Source organism: Chamaea fasciata, unplaced genomic scaffold (genome assembly GCF_029207755.1).
Source record: "Chamaea fasciata isolate MVZ Bird 193981 ecotype frontalis unplaced genomic scaffold, bChaFas1.0.hap1 SCAF_2, whole genome shotgun sequence".
Lineage (NCBI taxonomy): Eukaryota > Metazoa > Chordata > Aves > Passeriformes > Sylviidae > Chamaea > Chamaea fasciata.
The window spans coordinates 13,196,313-13,217,681 of record NW_027094087.1 but is presented as its reverse complement, the minus strand read 5'-3'; the positions used below and the strand labels follow the sequence as shown (position 1 = coordinate 13,217,681).

Genomic DNA, 21,369 nt, shown 5'->3' with positions numbered 1-21,369 from the left:
TTTCCCCAGCTCCTGGTGATGCTAACACTATTACAAGACTTTTGGAAGGTTCTAGGTGTGGCAAAATACAGTGGCTTCTGTTGATAACATTTTTGTCTCTGGCATAAACTGAATACCTCTAAAATGTTGCACTTGCATTGTTTGAAAAAAAAAGTTATTGATCGTTGCATTATCTATTGGAGATGATCATAATGGGCCTCAGGTTCAGATGGAGACTCAGGATGCTAACAATAGATGCATTTTGACAGAAAAGAGAATAATAAATTGCAGGTCTGTGTGAGCATTATTCAGTACTTGTATAATAGGGGTAAAATAAGGGGCATGTTTCTTTTTGGAAATGAGACTCCTAATGAATCAGACATCTTGACAGAAAGCCACTTGGCAAAAATAAATGTAACTACAACACTTCATTAAAGTAAAAGTATCTTTACTATTAATATACAAATGGTGAAGAGTGACAAATAATTGATATACTTTAAGCCATACTTTCAATGTCTTTCATAAATACAAAACCAGCATCTGCAGTATTACTTTTTTTTACAGTATAGAGATATATATATATACACACAGCATTTCATAGGGACATAAGATTCTGAAACAATAAACAAACTAGCTCCAGTGGTAGCTAACTTATCAATACATAATTCAGGTGGCAGATATCACAAGTGGGCTGTTGACAATGTGTGGAATAACAAAAACAATATATGGTATGCATTAGCTTATACTGTACACAGCATACAAATACGTACCGAATGCTCATTGTAGCAGGAAAGCTTTTTTTTTTTCCTCCATTTAAAACCTTGTCTAAGTAGTTCAAAATTCGTGGTGAGAACTCCACACCATGAGCAATAAAATTATCTTCTGGGGGAATCTGACTACTTTATATATTTGTCACTGATCTGTAGAGACTCTGAAGGTTTTTCTTGCCTTCCTCCAACTCTGCATTTTACATCTGAAAAACCATAGCCTAATTACATGGGAGAGTTAAAGGATGTGGCAGGGCTAATGTCTCCTCTCCTCTGATTTTCAGAGCTCTCATTACCCTGCCTTTTGGCAGTGTCCTTCAGCACCCTCCCTTGCTTTTCAGTTGCTCCCCGTTTCCCTTGCCAGTGCTAAGGGGAGATGCTCCCAGCCCTCTTCTGGCTCACTCTTTGTCACCTGTTCTCTCTGGCAGTGGCTTTCCTGAGCTCTGTCGGCACTGCATCTGGTCACCTTGCCCACTCCCCATCTCACCTGTGACTTAACAGCTGCCAATACAAATTTGGCAATAAATACTTATTTCATTTCTCTGGGCTAAAAATGGCCAATATTCAAGTTTGAAAGTCAAACATTATGAGGCTCTCAATGCCTCTTTAGAGAAAAGATAGACTGGTAAACTGAGAATTCTCAGACTCTGATCCAAAGCCAAATTTGTAAGGCTTATTTTGGCTCAGGTCCAAGTAAATTGATATAAGAACACATTTATATGTGCAGTAAAAATACTGAAGATCACTTAAAACTAACAGAACTGCTGTCAAGTGGACAGGGTACTTCAGGAACTCATACCAAAAATTCTGAAAAAGGGGTGAAGATTTTTTAAAAAATATTTATTTAACCATGGTAGCTTTTCATCCATCAGAAAGATTATGTGAATGCTAAACAAAGAGATTTAAGAAGGAGCATTATTTACTTAGAATGTTTTCACCTTCACTTATAGAAGTATTGCAATCACAATGAGTTATTTAAAGAGACGCTTTATTTCCAGACGTATAGTAATGTATGGGATGAAACTGTCATTGGATATTCTACCACCATTTCCTAATAATTTTCCTGATAGAAAAACCTCCTCTGTGCAAAACACCAGTAGGAGCCCAGCAGGACATTTGTGTTCCACTTACACCTGGATATCTGATTCACACAAGCAACTTGATCAGCTGAGGACATGCAGAGCCTCGCTGAGATGGATGAATGAAATCCAGGTCCTGCTGAAATCAGTTTGTGTCTTAAAGCCTGGAGGCCTGGATTGAGGCCTGGATTCCACTGTGACTCTGTGCAGTGCTCTTAGCACCCCTCCACAGATCAAAGAGGTCTCGAGCTTTCTCAGTAAATGGTCTTTTTGGAGGTCCTTTAATCAGGAGTGAATATCATCCAACATTGTGAATGTCATCTACAAAGATGTTACTTCCTACAACAGCTTACATAGCGATGGTGAGGCTGCAAATGACTGCTAAACGAACATTCTCTCCAGTTATACTCCAGAGGTAAAATGGTGGGAAGATGCTCCATATCATCTTTCAGATTTGAAGAAAGAATTTAATGTTTTATGTCTAAGCATTAAATAGAACTGAGGAGACTTCCTATCTGACTCTTCAACTTGAGAAATTGGCCAAAACACCCGTACACCTCCACCACACTCTCCATCTATCAAAACTTTTCAGCAGTAAGTGCCATCATGACCCTCATTGTAATCGTGATCTCAATAGATTTTTGTAAATTTTGTGTTCCACATATTTATGTGACTTGAAAATAATACCCTCAGTTTAATTCAAATGAATATTTAAGAATATTTGAGCAGAAAAGTATGTGACAGTAAAGCTGTCAATTATTTTAAACAGGCTTTGTAGACAAATTATTGAAGATTTTTAATAAAGCAGAGTGGCATGCTATCAAAAGGCACAAATACATTTCCATCATCTGGTCTAGGAAACAGAAAAAATGGCATGATAATTATACTACAGTTTGATGATTGGCACTTAAATAAATAATCAAACTTATTACCATCATAAAAAGAAAGCCACTTATTTTCGGATGAACATCGATGCAGAGGCTGAAGACAGCAGTTGGAATTTACTGCACCAGAAACTGATGTCAAACAGCCTTTGTAGATGATGGCCATGGTGTAACTATGTTGTAGATATCTATGAAAAGATAGAAAGTAGGCCCAGTGCTGCAAGCTCTCTTATGAAAGTACATCCATCTGCCCACTCACATCCACCCCACTAATGTCACTGCAGCGCCATATAAGGGGTGGGCTCAACCACACAAAATTTCTTGAAAGACTGAGGCCTGAATAAATTAATCTTTGTCACATTAGACATTAGCATCACCAGAATATTAAATATTTCTGCAAACACAAAATATCTTAAAATTCAAAAAAGGCAAATAAACAAACAAAACCAGGAAAAACCTCTCCAGGGTATATTTCATTACTAAATTGTAAAATATTAATTAAAACTTTGTTATTATTATCATAAATCAGAACTCAGCTCTACTAAAAAATGAAAAAATAACAAGGATCTTTAAGTAATTTTACTTAATTGTACTCTTTCTTTGTTGTTGTTGTTGTTGTTGTTGTTGTTGTTGTTTGTTGTTGTTGTTGAAAAAAGATTGTCACTGCCACATTTTGTTCAGTACTAATTTCAGTGGCTCCCTCCCACCTTGGTCCCTGGAGTACATTAGTGAAACAATTCAGATTACTTTTTCAAATAGTTATATTTTGTCAACTCTTCTGACATTTCATACTAACACTTATAATTACTTTTAGACAGTAAAAGTGACATTTATACAGATACCTGTTTTTGTTTTTGTCTTGTTTTTAATCTAGAATAGGAAAAAAAAATAAACAAATGTTGTTATTCCAGTTCTACATATATCTTACAAATTACTATGCGCTGTCCCTTATTTGGAAACATTTGGAACTATTTTGAAATATCAGTGGTTTTCAGCATTCTTTCATAGTGAGAGTTTGGTTTTCTCCTGCAACAGAGTCAAAACACAAGAGATAACCTATTAATCCACAGACCAAAATGGTGTGCTTGGACAGTCCATCAGAAATTTAGAGCTGTTTTATCACACAGCCCAACTGCCAAGACACAGAACAGCAAGGAGAAATTAAATACTCCTGGAAACAGCTTTTGATTTGTAATCCAGTATAGTGGGACATGTTTTTGCTTCCAATATTGAAATAATACTGCAATATATTTTGCTTGTAAAGAGTAGCACAGGTGTATTAGTAATAAATGTGCTGACAAGACCTCTTAAATCTTCTCATGCCTTCACACTGTAATTAGAGGCCATATCAGAGAGAAAAAAACAAAAACAAAAACAAAAACAAAAACAAATCAAAACCTCCAATATAGAACTATTAGGCCATGATTTTTTTTTTTTTTTTTTTTTTTTTTGTGTAAATTCAACTAAGAAGTACTAAAATTTGAAATGCATCTGCAGTTGAGCCTAGACACTGTTAGTTCTGCTGCACTGTATAGTCACCTTCTTGTGGAAATGATCAGGTTGGCTTTAGAAAAATAACCATTTGCCTAGGGAAGATTGAATGGCACCATCCAAATTTGTCTCAGCAGATGGAAGAGGAAATTGTGTCTACCATCATCATCCTAATCCCAGTAAAAATATTGTGTGAGAGGATGTTCAAGCCACACCAACCACAGTATTCTCCACTGCTGGAGTTGTCCAGCTCTCTTCTTTGCATTTTGATAAAAGAAGAAAGCCCAGCTGCAAATACATATTTTCTTAAAAGTATGCAAATCCATATAAATAAATGAGACATCTGTTTCCTAATTATAGGTTAGGAGAAGGTTTGCTTGCTGTACTTAGAAAGAATCAGGAAAACTGATTAGAAATTATCAGCAGTCTGATAGACAAGCAGCTATTTGGCAGTACTTCCTGCTCAGTATATGGGAGCAACATTGAGAATTCACAAAGGAATGTCATCTTACCTTCACCCAGAATACGTGCCTCAGCATTTAGAGAAATTTCTCCTCAGCAGTTTTCAATTATTATCTTCCATGGCTTTCATCCCATATCACCATCCCCTCTTACCCATTTTTTTCACTTTGATACTGATTTTGTGGGAACTTGGCCTCCTATCCTAGCCACACCAGAGGTATGCCTCTGTTCTCAACTCCTTGCTTCATTTCAGGTATTTCCCAAAGTGAGAAAAAGTTGCAAAAAAAACCATTAAACAATTTGGTTTGGAAAAAAAAGAAAATATCTAAAAATTAAATATATTCTCCTCAGCTCTTTCAAATGCACTTAAACTTGGGCTAAAAAGAAGGTTATTATGACATTTTCCTCAAATTTAGGAGACCCTTTTACATTTCATTTTTCTGCAAAAAAGTCACCCAGTAAAAACATTTCAAGGATGATACAAATTCAGATATAGCATGGAGAAAGCACGATTTGTTGAGTAACTGAACACTTAAATCTCAGGCATGACTTAGATGTGGAAAATTCACAACTTATTCTATCATTTACTTCCAACAAGTAGAATTTTCCAGTCTAGTTTTCTATATGGTTTATCTACTTCTCTCAAAGTAAGGCTTTGAAGAATTTGGTAGGTGTGGACATACTATGCTGGAACAGAAGCAAACTATCTTGCTCCAGATAGTGGCACCATTAAATAATGATTCATTCATATGAATGAATTTTGAATCAGATAAATCTGTCAAATTTCCTGGTGGGGAATGTTGATCAGAATAATAAAAAGGAATGTCTTAGAGAAAGCTTGACATGAAAAAAAAACCCAAACCCATATTTGGTTGAATATAAATTGCATTCGTTAATAATTTAAAAATGTTCCTAACTGCTTAGACAAAGTCCTCTTTCCATCTGTTCTTACATTGTACTTCTTAAGACAAAGGGTATGAAATCACAAGGAAAAATTCCTGCTTCAAAAAGCCCAAGTTTAATATTTTATATACTGATCTGGGGAGAAAATGTATTTACTTCAATAAACCACAATTTTATCCATTTGCGAAATGGTTTGAACCAAGACAAAAATGAATACCCTGTGTGTATAAATATGTTGGGACAAATATTGTAAGTTTTCATTTGAAGTGAAGACTATGATTAAAAAACATCTCTTTTTACACCTTGGGTACATTTTAGTTCACAGATAACCTCCAAAACTTTCATACAGAAAACCTGAAGGATTGAAAATCCTGGAGCCTTTCAGAGTCACACTCACGTAGTTAGGATGAGGCCAATAAATGGACTGTCATGAAATATTTAGCCAATTTTATTTGAGTTTTTATATTGTGATTACGAGCTGCTTTTTTTTTTAATTTATTTATTTTTATTTTTATTTTTAATCTAAGAACCTAGGAGAAACTGCAGTGGGACCTGGCTCTGTGTTGAAGAGTCTCTCTTTTTTTTGTTTGTTTCAAGTGATAATCACACCTGGAATGACTGCTGAGTGTCAGCTGGAGCTAAGGTCTTAAACATTATACCAAGACAGGTTTAGTTGGGTTTTTTTTCAAAGGCAACCTAAAATTTCATTTTATTATAAATGGAAATAAATACATTATCATATGGCACTTCATGTATGTAGCGTGCACTGTAAGATCTGGAGAGGCCTGATGCATTGTTCGTGGTTAGGGGTGCTTTAGAATTCTTCTTCCAAACAGACACATTTTGTTATATAATAAATTATAGTTCTTATTCTTATAGTTCTATAGTTCAGATTTTTCAAATTTATAGCATGGGACTTGGTGTCAGCAAAACTACATACTAAAACCATTAACAACAAAAAAAAATATAGAAAAGAACTGTAGACAGGAACTGTTTCACCGTATGTACACATGTACTAACTATTCCAAGCTTGTTTCCCAAGAAATTAAGGTCATCTGTATAGTTTTGGTCACGGGATTACTTCAATCCAAATGCATTATCCAGACAGGTGTAGCTTATTTTATTATGCTTTGCTATCATCTTCTTTTGACTGGATGATGTCATTAGCAACTTTGATTTCTATGGTTTCTGGATTTAAAGCTTCTTTGCCATTTTCCTCCTTTAGTGGCAGCTTCCTATCAGAAAAAAAGAGGAATTATGGTAACACAAAAATAAAACAATCTCTAATTTAAGTCTATAACACATGTATGGTTTATACAGGTCACAGTGTAGAACAACGATTTTTTGAAAATAATGTGTAATTACTTAATTATGAGCACTGAGATTCTTTGCTTTTAAAGCAACTCATATTAACTCTTTCCATTTCTATAAAGCCTTAAAAACCCCATGATAAGAACATTGGTGCTGTCCAAAATGCAGTCCTTCAGTAAGACGAAAGAAAAAATAAAATGTCAAATTACTTGACCCAAGACAGTACAGAGGTATGTGTTGCCTAGGATACTGTGAAACACTTAGAGTCAGGCTTTTTGCTTGACTTTTAAATCCTGATTAAATTCTTTTTTATGTCTTTTCTAAATGTAAATTCAATTGTACACAAAATAACACAGCTACTATTGCAGATATAATTCTTTACCAAGACATAAGTAAAGAATTTCTTATAGTGCAAGGAGGTCATGGAAGTTATTATTAGAAAGTTCTACAACTTAATTTTCATGGATCACACAATGTAGCTTCATTAGTAACTTACAGCTCTCTTAAGAATTAGTGAAAACTCTGAAGATTTGGCAAAAGAGTCCCCACCCTCTTGAATGTGATCTCATTGAAAAAGGCCTTGAAAATCATTGATTCCCTACTGCCAGTAATTAGCTATCGAAAAATATAGCTGTCAAAAAGATGTATGGGTTACTGAGATGTTCCTCTAATAATGTCTCCTAGGCATAATAGCTCTTAATTTTGATTCCAGTTTGGTTTGCTTTCTGGTTTTAAACTAGGGAATAGTACGCACATGCCTTTTTTATTCATAAGAACCGTTAAATGTTTCAGTAAATTTCCGCTTTGATTGCTTTGATGTCCCAAAGAGCAATACTGTGTTCAAACCTGTCTGAGGAATCTCTTAGGAATGTCTTATTACAAGACAGTGTTTAATAATGGCAAATAAAAGAAAACAATACCTGAATTCCCAGTATTATGAAATTTGTCTGAACTAAGAAAGATGCTGTTTTTCCAGAGGTTAAACAATGAGCACAACATGTATCTGAGAGAAATCAAAGATTAACTTGTTTTACTACAGTAAAATATATGGAATATATCGTCAGATGTCTGGGTCTGAGCACAGTATTTACTAATTGTCTGTTTCTCATGGCACACCCAAAGGAAATAGATTTCAGCCCACAGCAATATGCCTAAAAGAATGGAAACAACAGAATCAACACAAATCTATTTTTAACAGAAGGTAAAATACTGGGGCAGAGGAAGAGCAGTTCATGACATGCATTTTTGGTAAGCAGGCATGTGTGTCAACGATCAGATTAGGCAAAGCACTTAAACAAGTACCAACCCCCCCAAACTGAATTTAATGTAGTTTTAAGAAAAGCACAGTGATTACTCAACAGATGGTGCTGGAAAAAAGGAAATATTTATACAAAACAAAAACTGGGGAATTGACGGAGTATACTGTGTGAAAATTTAAAGAAATTGGTTTAAGTGGATTAAGATCATGTTATAAAATATTTGAAATCAGAAGATGTGCTAGAACCCTGTTGAAGGATACTGGACATCATTGAAATCCATGCTCATGCAAACGGTCAGATAAAATTAGCCTTGCTTTACATGTAAGCAGAGAACAACAACTCAACAAAATCTACACACAAGTAAAAAATTTTACACATCAAAACTTTTCTCATCATAAAGTCTATGCACCATTTTTGAACCTTAATGTATTTTAAAATTTGTGGCTTTGTTTTTTTTCTTTAATAGGGTGTGAGTTATGAGTGCAGTTATCATTAGACAATGGTCTTTTTCCCTATCTTGAAATTTTGGAATTTTTGTTTCCATTTGCTTTAAATACATATTTAATCTTGATTGATAGATTCAATAATTTTCCTCTTTCAATTAACTAATTCAAGTTTAGATATTCTAATTATACCAATTTTTCTCCATCAAATTTTTCTTTAGTTACATCCATTAGAAAGAATTTTGTATTTTTCAGCTGAGTAGACTAATCCTTTCAAATCTTTATTCACTTCATGAAAAAAGATTTTTTTAAAAATCCAACAAAAAGTCCTTTCACTTTAATCAGGTGTTGGCTGCTATCAGTGACTAATGATATTGACTTCCTCTAGCACTGCATGTGGCCTAATATAAGCAGTCTGCTGATACCCATACAAAACTTTACCTAAAATATTTCTTGTTTTATAGAAAAATTAATCCTAGGCATTTTGATACTGGAATTCACCCAACTGCATTAATACTAAGAAAAAACTCAACCAATACTACAAACACATTAACTTTAGACTAGGAATATAAGTATTAAACCACATTGCATGTGGTATTTTAATCATTTAACAAAAGTGTGATATATAATACACACCTTAAATTGATTTCCTGCCAGCATGATTAAAACTTGTTGACTTGCAGGTAAAGTGCTTTGAGCTAATCTGTCACACATGGATTGCAAACATAGCTTTGACAAGGATCATCTGAGATAAGGTAAAAAATGGTTTTCCAAATAATATACTGAGAAATATAATAAAGAATACTGTTGTAAGGGGAAGTAATCTCTTTACTAATTAGTTATCACAACTTCTTAAATTGCAATTGAACTTCTGAGTGTAATTTGCTACTATTCAAAATAATTCAATTAATTATTAAAAATATTTCATCTAATTTAACCTCAAGGCTTATCTTTTACACCTTTAAGACAGCCAGAATTAGTCATAATGAATCCCTTGTTTTATTGCCTGCCTGAAGGTCCTTGAAACTTTTCTTTCCTGCACGCTAAGCTCCCACCTCCAAGATCCCTGCTGGTCATCCTCACCCTGCCCAGCATGTCTTTCTGGCTGTCGTTACAATCTATTTTTGTGTTATTTCTACTGAGAGACTGAGCTCTACTCTACTGCATCTTCCCTTTGTGTATCTCACTCTGACTTTATATTTCTTCTCTGATTCATTGGGTATGACCTGTGTCTGAGTCAAAGGTCTTTCCACATTCCCCTGGTACCAGAGGCCCTTGAGGTGTCCCGACTGCAACATCTCTTTTCATATTTAGTTTCCCAAGTGACACTGTCCCAAATCTTTAGCTGACTTCTGTACAGCAGTGCCTTGGACTGCTGACACCTTTTGCCATTGGTTGTGAGGGAATAAATTACCAGGAAGGAAACTAAGGAAACTGTCATCATTATTAATATCTCTTAGCTGTCCTATTTTTCCAGAGACATAATGCCCATCAAATCCTTACCAGTTGTTCCTGTGAGTTTGTTTTTGGGGGATTTTTGTTGGTTTGTTTTGAATTGTTTTTTTCTCTCATTACAGTAGGAACTGATTTTTTCCCCCCTCCCCTAAGATAATAAACTGGGTTTGATTTTAACTTTCTCATATTTCACTCTGGCCAGGTGATCTAATGATTGTGGCAAGCAGAAAGAAGTGAACTGGATCTTTCCTGATATCATGTTTCCTGCAAGATGCATCTGATTTGCAAGATCTAGTGCTAAAAATAGTCTTGAAGCATGAACAAGCATGGACCACGTGCTTTACCCACTAACATATCCAAGGCTTGCTGGACTCTTACAATGTTTACAACTACATTCCCCTGACCCTTTAGATAAGTGTGGGCTCTTCACTGTGCCCCTGATTATAAATTCTAATATGAAGAGCAAACATATCAGTAATCACTCAACAGATTGCATAATTATTTCATTAACACAAATTCAAACTCTGTGCACATCTTCTTCAAAGAACTATACAGCTTAACGTGCAGCTACTTAACTCCCTATTTACTACAAATATCAATGGCAGCTGGTAGCAAACCTTTTTTAATTAAAGGTTCTGGGTCTTACAGTTTTACATAATGGCAAAAAGCAAAATTTCTTCATATTTTCAAAAAAGAAAATGACTGTTTTGTAAGAACATCCTCTCTTTTTATAGAACAACTATGATTTCATCAGGTTATCAACAGGTCAATTTCTATATTTACTACATAATCATCTTCATAGCCTTGACGCCTTGAACATGTCATGAAGTAGAATATTTTCCCAACACATGAAAAATCTTGGGCTCAAAGCAAACTCAGAGGTTTTTTCAGTAATTTCATCCCTGAGGACAAGGCTGGTCCCATTATTTAGAAGGCAGCCAGCGCCTGTGAGCATGGCTACAAACTGCTGTGGTTTCTGTACTGGGAGGAGGTTGCAGGAACAGGAAGCGGAAATGAGGAAACAGAGTAGAGGCTGCCTTTCAGCACAATTAATCCAATTACACTGTGTGGGCTTAAATACTGAACTAAGTTCTCAGTTAAATGTAATGAAAGCAGGAAGGGGCCATTCCAGTGAGGAGCTAGGTTTTTGAAGCACAGTATACTTGTGCCTCATCTTCAGGATGCCTGTGAAGATGCATGTGACACTAAATTTAAGGTCATTTGTGAGAATTAGGAGATTGTTCCCACAGTGTAGTTAATAATTTCTGGGTAGGTGGTAAAGATCAGGTGCAACCAAATTAAAAAATCCTTGTACTGCTGTGCTCAGCCAGTGTTGATGAAGTACCATGATTTAGATTGATTATTGTGAAAACCAAACCAATCAAGCAAACCCCACACTTATACAGTGCATTCCTACAGCAGACCACTCTGGTGGTGCTGTGTACCTCCCTTCAAAGTGTGGGAAGTCCAGTCTGTGTGGACACACAGCCAAGATCAGCTTGTGTGAAACTCCTGCAAATATCAGGTTACTTACTCTGGTTCTGTGAGGGGAGTTGTCTCATTTGGCTCATTTACTGGACTCCCATCTTCATGGTTGGTAATTCTTTCATCTTCTGTTCTCATTTCCACTATTGGCTCTTTTGATCCGTCTTTCCTAAAAATTATTAAAAGAGTTTTAGTCTATTATCATCCCATTAACTACATACATTGCACATAATGAATTACTAAGATCTCTTCTCTCAAAAGTTGGCAAAGGCAGAACCAATTATCAGTGACTAACACCACCGAGACACATTTAACAGCATGTTCCCAATTCCTTGAAGTCTTCAAAGCATCCTGTATCCATGGTTACTTCCTTAGCTCTGTAAACATGATGAATTAGCATCTCAAAAGAGCATTTTGTTTATGACTAATAATAAGGCGACAGCTTCTTCATGGGAATAGATGTAAATTTCCCTAACCCAGTATAATAATGATAGGACTCGATGCCTAGTTATACTTGAACTTTTCTGGCAGCATTTAAGAGTCATTATGTAAGTATACACACCACAAATGTGTGATTTAATCTCTTGAGATTGTGACAACCCCAGCAGCCACTGATGTAAAAGCCCTTGTGTGGTAAAAAATTTAAGCCCTTCTGCTTTTGCTGGTAGAATAAACTGTTTCGACATCATATTTCCCCCATTTTAGGAACAACTGCTAGTCTCTCACAAGTAAATAAATGTATAAATATTGTGCTAATTAGACCATGAATTATAAAGGATATGGAGCAGTGAGTATTGTCATTACGACTTTGATGGTAACCAAAGAATTATAGAATAGTTTGGGTTGGAAGGGACATTTATAGGTCATCTAATCCAACGCCCCTACAACCAGCAGGGACATCTTCAACAAAATCAGGTTCCTCAGAGCTTCATTCAACCTGATTTTGAGCGTTCCCAGCAATGGAGCGTCCACTACCTCTCTGGGAAACTTTTTCCAATGTTCCGTCATCCTCACTGTAAAATAGATTTTCCTCATGTCCAATCTAAATCTACCCTCTTTCACTTTAAAACTGTCATCCCCTGTCTTTCTAAAAAGTCTGTCCCCATCTTTTTCATAAACTCGTTTTCAAAAGGATGCAGAAAAGTCTTGTTAGAGCCTTTGCTTCTCCAGGCTGAGCAGCCCAATTTATCTCAGCCTGACCTCATAGAGAGGTGCTCCACCCCTCTGATCATCTTTCTGTCCTCCTCTGGACTCAATCCAACAAGTCCATGTCCTTCCTTTACCAAGGACTGCTGAACTGGATGCAGCACTCCAGGTGAGGCCTCACCAGTGAAGAGGGGCAGAATCACCTCTCCTGAGCTTCTGGTCATGCTGCTTTTGATGCAGTCTGGGACACCTTTGGCTTTCTGGGATGTGAGCACTCATTGTTGTCTCATGTCCAGCTTTTCATGAACCAGAATCCCCAAGTCCTCTGCAGGGCTGCTCTTAGGACCATGGACATGATCTGGAAATGTCTGTTCACTGCTAAAAAGTATTAACAATATATATACTAATTAACAATACTTACTAAAAGTATTAACTCATATACAATTTTACTCTCAAAAGGCAGATCATATGATACCTAAGACACACATGTAGAGATATAGATATAGATATAGATATAGATATAGATATAGATACAGATAGATATAGATATACACACATATATATATTTACAAAAAGAAAATCTCTTTTGATGCAAATATATTCTTCCTATATCCTGGAACAGCATCTGCTGCAGTCTACAAACAGAGGGTAACTGAGTTACAGAAGAACAACCAATTTTATATTTAACAGATTATTTTCTGGACTGGGATGTTGCAGGGAGCTGTTAGACTGCTATAGGCCACACCAAAGACCTTGTTAAATTCTTCTCTAATTCATATCTCACATTTTCAGATTTTTTCTTCAAGATAATGGAGAAAACAGGCTTTTGCAACAGTGTCAAGAAAACTCTACTGTCCTTTGGCAGGTATCCTTAAGGAAAATCTTTGTAGGTTAATAAGAACGTAGCCCACATAGAAATAATAGTGTAGAGAAGAATTAATAGGAAGAAGTTTAAAAGATTTGTGTCTATTAAAAAAAAACCCCACCAAAATGGCTCATGCCTGTTTATCTCTGCAAGTGACATTTAAGATATACAAATGGATACAGACCTCATTTTCCTATATGATGCACTTAGCTTTCATGGCTACCTCATAGCTGGGGAAAGATCAGGGATCTGAGTTAGACTGGTGGATGGATTGGTGAGTTCTTGTTGGTTTGTTGATACATCTACAATCTTACAACCGTATTGCATGAAGAAAAGAGACTAAAAAATTTATTTGAGACCAGCAATCATGTATAGTTACACAAGGTACAAACTGCAACATTAAAATTCTAAAGAAGGGAAAGTGATTTGTAGGAAATCCATTATGTCATGGTTGTCTGTATGTTACATCATCATTCTCTCTCTCTCCATATATATATATATATGCTTATCCTACAATCAAAATGTAACCAAGAACCATATCATAAACCACCCAAAAATCCAGAAAGTAAACTAGCATATTTAAAACAGGGAAATGTCAGTGAATTTTAGGAACATCAGTTGCCATTATATAAATTTAAACGTTGACTCTTCAAGTCTGTCCTGGAAGTTTAGTTTGACAGTTTATTAATGCAGAGAGTAGGCTAAAATAAGAACTGTCCTGAATATTTTAAGGTCTGACTGACTGAAGACCACTCTGACAAATAAAGAACTATGATTAAATAACATAGTTGGTCTTGCAAAAGAAGTGCAGCAGAAGAATTAATATCAAGAGACCAGTTTGATGCTTTTTTGGGACAGCATGGAATGACATTTGGTTATAAGATGTTGATAACAAGGTATAAACTGCTGTCAAGTGGCATTTCCAACTTTATGTCCCTAAGGTCTTCCCATTTAGGAGGGTCTGTACACCAATTTATAGTTGGCCACTCCTTGAATGAGAAACTAAAGCATAAACTGAAGAGCTGTGCTCAATAGGAAAGGACAGCTGAGTAAGTGCCAGAAACTTCACATCTTGATTCTATTGATCCAGACAGGCTGGCTTCACACAATGTGAAAAAAAAAAAAAAAAACAAACAACCAACAAACCAAAAAACCACTGCTAGCCTTTCTCTCACTGTCAGATGTGAAGAATTAGGAAGCAGCTATTTTATGTCATGACTTTTATTTAGAAGCATTATTTGATATAAATACTCTTGTGTTCTCTCACAGCTGGTTTTGCTCTGTGGAGTTGTTTCTGAAATAGCACCTCTTTTAAGAAGAACCCAACCAAGATGTGTAGGCAAGTTACCTAAGAAAGACACAGCCTGAAACCAAACAGCCAGAATTAAAACCCAAATAGTCACTTACACCTCCACTACTGGCAATGGAGACACCTGCTCACCTTTGAATAATGAGGGCTGGAAGATCTAGCGTGCCCTACATTCATCTGAAGATGGATGGGATCTAGGATACTAAAGGACAATGAACTGCAAGGCCTGACTCTTGGGAGAGGCATATGGCAGCTGGACCAGCAAATGTTATTTAAACCACACCCAGACAGCATTCTCACAAATATTACAGTGCAGGTAAGTTGCCGACCTGATGAACAGGATGAGGAAATGATGGTTTTTTTCCAGTAAAAAAAAAAAAAGGAAATTTTAAAATGAAGGACCATAAGTTATCTTTCCAGTTCACCTATTAAAAACTCAGTAAATGTCACGTCTCTAAAGTGTGATTATTTTATGTAATCAGTATTTGAACTGTTTTGCCAGAGATCTCACTATCCACTCTAATATTTTAAGAGATCATATTTTCACATCAATGATCAGTTCATTCAAATTTGTGTGATGGAGTAGCCACTACAAAAGAGTATTTGTGAGAATAAGTATTGTTTATTTCCCACTCATGTTAGCAATCATTCACTGTTGCTATGAAAAACAATCACTCACCACCATTTCATCCACATCCAACTCAGCATCCCTATTAAAAACAGAAGACCATTCATTCCTAAAGTCTACAGACAAGAATCAAGATTTTCCATTAAGTGCCATATCTAAGAAGAAAAATTCTCTCATGGATTTTGCATAATACCATGTCCTTCACTTCTGGATTTACCAGCACTGTCACAGCCATAGGCTCAGGTTTTGGGTGTTAGCAGCTCAAAGATGGATTTGCAGAAATGGAGTTAGAATCATCTGTTTCCTGCTTCTCATGAACCAAATCTGTGTCTGTAAGTAGTACTGAATTACAATTGATTTCCTTTGTGTCAAGCTGGACAAAGAGGTCATCCTAAACTGAGCTACAGTATATTCCTTTCTTGTGTCTCAACTTTTCTTTTAAAGGCAATAAACAACTCCACAAACTTCAGAGGAACACTACTCCAAGTAGCAGCAGAATTTTATTAATTCTCTTTGCGACATCACAAAATATCCATGAAGTTAATGTAAGTTGGACAGCCAACTTTTTCTTTTAAGGATATTTCCAATGCACGTGATTAATACTCACAAGTAAGCAGCTTTTCCTTCTTCCAGTTCTTTACTTTTTCCACTTGAACCGCTCTTTTTCCCACAGATCCTTCTGGTGATGCACATGAGCAATCCACATTGTCGTACAAAGAAGCAGCTAACATCAGTCACAACCAGGATTAACAAAAGAGCTGCCACTCCCAGGCCAATGACAGCACCAAGTCCAAGACCATTAAAAAGAGTATCTTGAAGGAAAGAAAATTAAGACTTATTAATAATATTAATCCTAAAATATCATTTTCTAAGCTGTTGGTAAGGAGAGTAAAGGATTTTTAGGAATGAACCATTCAGAAATAATTGGAAATAAACAGTCTTGATGATTAACCATATATAGTACCTGATTAAAATCACAAAAAAACCCTCATTTCTTCTGCATAATATTTTTCCATTGTCAAAATTCCAGAAAGTTCACAGAACATAAATGGCATTATTTAATAGCAAATAAAATCACATCTTAACATTCCATGACTAAGGGTATCAATGAGGAGCCTAAAGAAAACATTTTCAATGTTCAACATGAACATTGATATAAGTTGTTTTTTCTACATTTCAGATACAATTAATTAGCATTGATGTTAAATAGAATTACTGAAAGGTTTAAGAGACTGGCAAATCAGTATTTATTCTAGTAATTTTCTGAGTTAAAGCAGAGTGAAAAATAACTTACTTCAAGCTATTTAATCTGCTAACAGTTGCACACACTTAGTCTTAAACAATTTAATATGTGGGAGTATATGCATATCATTAAATGATTATGGGGTTAGGACTTCATCTTGTTTAGTCTTGTACCTTGAAAATGCAATCATACACTTCAAAATAAACATATTCCACACCTGATCTTCTTTCTGTGTTTCAATTATAAGAGCTGATGTTTAGCTAATTTTACTTCATTACAAATCTCAGGAAAAATATTTTGATGTTTTGCCTTGGTTGATATTCCCATGACAGCAATGCTACAAACCCTTTTGAATAGTGTGATTCTCAGGAGTCTGTGGACTCAGATGAGGCTTAGAGAGGAGAGGATTCGTATCTGATCATTATCTAGGGGAAAAAAGCTATCTCAGTAACGGCTCACGCACCCAAGCTAATTCAAGAAGATGTCAACATAGCTCAGTAATTGGCCAGTAACAATTTCCTGGTGTGAGACTGTGGTGAGTAAACCCCAGGGGAGTGGAACTGGGTGTGTTTGCCCCTGGGTGCTGCACACCAGCGTTACTTCCCTGGTGCTTCCGTGCCCTGGAGCGATGCCTGAGTCAGCACAACTCACTGGGACATTTCCATCTGCTGCTCTGCTTGTTGTCAAAATAAGAACAAGATTATTCTGACCTGGAGATTACTTGAATATTGTTACAATAGACACCAAACCATTATGCAATGTAACATAACTAATTTAATTGGGTTATTATTATCATCTTCCTCTTCTTTCTCTTCTAATTCCCCTGTACACTATAGATTGTTTTCAGATTAGGCACAGAATTTAAGCTTCCATATTTCTGCTTAAATAACTTTAGCGATAATATCTTTACCACTTCAAATTTCATTTGAAAGTTATTCTAAATCAATAAATATATATATATATTGTCTAGTCTTTTTATAGAACTCTAAAATGGAAAAGTAAAAACTTTTTTCAAAGGATAAGGAACATTTTCCTTCTTAAGCAATTGACTTCATTGTCTATTTTTATGGGATGTTTTATTACAGAAATGATCTTCACAATGTTATTACACAACAAGTTAGAATTCAATGTATTTATTTCATGGATGGATAAGCAGAAAACCAGAGAGATATTATTTCAAAGTTATTTTCCTTTGTTCAGAAAGACTTAAAAAACACTATATAAATTATAAAAATAATTGTGCAGCAATGAAATGATGTATCATTTATGCATTTCCCCATCTGCAATTTCGGAAGCTGGCATTTTAAATTAATTTGGGTTTTTTTCCTTTTTTAAAAACAGCATTCCTACTTAAATATTTATTACACTTTATGATATGTCTTCCAAAACTTACTTTAACCCTATATCCACCCACATATTTGGTGAATTCCTTTGTAACCTTCAGTAATTTTTGTTCACCAGTATGAACTGTCAGGAAGATAAAAGTAGATGTATAATTCCAGTTCATTAAAAAGCTCATTTATTTCAATTGTTATAAAAATTCCATTATATGTATAGTCAGCTTTAGAGACCCAATGCAATGAATCTCTGTACCTTCTCAACTACCAACTAGAATGTGAAGGACAAAAATTAGGGTCATTTAATCTAAATTTTGAAATAAATTCAGGGATTTTTTCTGGTTTAGTTTTAGGAGGTTTTTTCTTAATGGAGTGTTAAGAAGTTTTTGCTATGAAGAGATACATTTTCCACTGCTGTGAACAGCACTTTCAATATTCTCCCCATTCTAAGGGATTCAGTGACAGAAATGTCTACACAGTATCTTCACTGGCAGGTGAAGGAAATGTTTAAGGTCACAATACTGTTCCTTTGTAAAATATTTGTCATAGTTGCATGGGACACTGTTCTGCATTTTTAATTTTCTTCGTATGGGTGAGACATCTGAGACACAAGTGTTTGACTGCTGCATATTTCTCCATCTCTTCATGGTTGATGATTTCCTTTACATTGAGCATTCCCCATTCTTACTACGGCTCTACCAGACCCAAGCCAATTTTTTTCCTACTTTAAACCCTTTTTTTCCTGCAGGTTTCTGGTTTTTAAGTCTGATTTCTAAAAATTGTAAACATTTTTTTCAACATTTCTCTCCTTTATCTCCTGCACCCCAAAGAGTGTCAGGAATGTTGCCAAATCCAGTAGTGGGGTGAGAAGCATGGCTGTGATCAGCCTTCTCACCTGTCTGAGGATTTTATGTACTTCTGAAAACAGATAGAAACTAGACTGCCTTGTTCTTTAAATCTATCTGTGTCATGGTTTATCTTTAATCTGAATGAAAACATATAAAATTATTTTTTAGAAGTTCATCTGTGGCTTAATTCTGTTCTTTCTTAAATTGCTTTGATTTTGTACTTGCCTACCTGCTCCCACCGAAGTCAGCTGCAAAACTAATCCCAATAACTGATAAAGCAGATTAAGGTCTCTCCTCACTGATTTCAAAAATCATGTCCTATATAAAAAAAACCATATAATTTCAAAACAATGTGAATTCTTTTCTTTATATGTTATGACATCAACGGAAGTTCTAATTCTGTGACTGGACGAAATATTAATGTCATACGACAAGCAGTGTTCCCACCAACTTTGAAAAGCACCTTTGCTATCAAAAAGTGTTGCCTTAAATTAAGTTAACTTATTGTTATTTTATTTTGATTGTTAATATAGTTATATTACATAAGTAATTTTAAGTATTTGAAGTTTTTAAAATTTCCCAGTATGTACCAAACAAACTCAAAATAGTGGTTCTACTTTGTGCTCTAAAATAACAAAGTATTTATGCATTATATACCTTTTTATTTTTTTTAGTTGAAAACAAACATTTTAATAAATAAAAATTCAATAGTGATGTGAAAGTATCAGTTCTTAGAAATTTTTAAAAAATGTTTATTGTATATCTGGCTTAGTAGTCTAACTGTAGAGGGCTTTTTAAAACACTGCTTGTTTAAAAAAGAAGAGTATAAGTTCCATAGTTCTGAATGAATTTTAATTAGAATTTGTTAAAAATATGATAAATTTAAAAGGGTATGGTTTTGTTCTACAGAATATGGCATAAATAATGTAATATCTTGCCATGATCATGAAGGAAACTGACAACTTTAAAGACACTTTTTTAATCCATTTCTTCAAATAAGTGCTCATCAACGAATACTTATGAAAATAAGATTAGAAAACTTTCAAAAATGAGAAAAAAAGTTAAAAAAGCTCAAAGCAAGTTTCTTCAAATGTCATTGAAAGTTTTGGCAGTTTTCAAGTTCTCTCTTATTGAATACTTTATGTTTCTAATGATCTCTAAGGAGATAATTGAACATTTTTGCAGGAATCCTTCTTTGCTAAGAAAGAGGAATGAAGAGCTTTGGCAAGTAAAACAGAATTTTCCACTGAAAAGAACTAAGTGAAAAGATTAATTTTCTGGATTTTCAAATGTAATTTCAGACTAAATTCCTGTAAGGACTCTGCACTAGATGCTCTAAGGGAGGAAGGTCAAAAGGGAGAATCTCCATCTGTGCGTGAGTACAGAATCAGAGAACGGTTTGGGTTGGGTTTAAAGCTCTTCTCATTACAACTCCCCTGCCATGGGGAGAGACACCTCCTGCTACACCAGCTTGCCCCAAGCCCCATCCAACTTGGTCTCAAACTCTTTCAGGGTTGGGGCATCCAGAGCTTCCCTGGGCAACCTGTGCCAGTGTACAGCTATGCTTTATACATGGGAAAAATAAGCTTTTGCTTTTGCACAGGATCAAAACATGCAACATCAATACACTACATGACAATCAATGATGTCATATGAAACTATGCACTTTGAGGTGGCAGAATTTCTCTGTGCTCTTACAAAATCACACTGTAAATATTCAATTACTGCTACAATAAAATAGTAATTGCAAGCTATATAATAAGTATTCTGCATGAGCTGGGGGGGTTGGATAAGGTGACATCCAGATGCCCCTTTCACACATTCAGTGATATTAAGTTTTGTTGGGGAAAAAAAAAAGTTGGCAACTTCTTGCACATTATTCCCTTCCCTCCTCCTTAGTGGGCATGGATTAAACTTAGATGAAAGACAGATGATTACCCAAACCTCCCTTTTACAATAATTTGAGTTTTTAGGGGAAAAAAGTAACACTATAAAATACTTTCCTAGCTTTTAGGGTAACACCTGGCTCCTATGTATGCATGGTGCAGAGTTTTGATACATATTTCTCCTTTCTTTCAAGACAGTTAGAAGATAAAGTAAACTGCTCTCAATCAAAAGTAAAAACGTAAAAACTATGAACTAACTAGACAGCGAAATTGAAATACTGTGCTGGGTCATGGCAGGGAAAAAAGCATTCTTATTTATCAAGTTGAAGTACACTTTTGTACTGACCCTTAAAAACGTGCACAATCCTGACAATTATTTCTGCACTGCCACTGAATACTATCTTTGATTTTATATCTGATTTGGAACTTTTCCTAGACTCAAAGTCTTATAAAATATACTTGTTCAAAAGCTCTAAAAAGACAGAAAATATAGGTCTTAAGATTTTGAATCCATTGATGTACATTGAAAACATTAATAATGCAGTTCCAAAAAATTAAATGGCTCTATAAATTTTTCTACCAGTTAATA

The 21,369-nt window shown here is 35.2% G+C and overlaps 1 protein-coding gene across 1 annotated transcript in view; it reads right to left on the bottom strand.

Annotated features, from left to right (window-relative positions):
* Positions 1–453: 453 nt before the first annotated feature.
* NCAM2 (neural cell adhesion molecule 2) overlaps positions 454–21,369 on the bottom strand; it is a 294,798-nt gene continuing 273,882 nt past the window's right edge. Inside the window, exons 16-18 of the mRNA XM_066206786.1 lie at positions 16,074–16,278; positions 11,568–11,687; positions 454–6,800 (exon numbers count right to left, since the gene is read on the bottom strand). Of these exons, the coding sequence (XP_066062883.1) occupies positions 6,689–6,800; positions 11,568–11,687; positions 16,074–16,278 (437 nt within the window). The 3' untranslated portion in view covers positions 454–6,688. The remainder of the gene's footprint in view (positions 6,801–11,567; positions 11,688–16,073; positions 16,279–21,369) is intronic.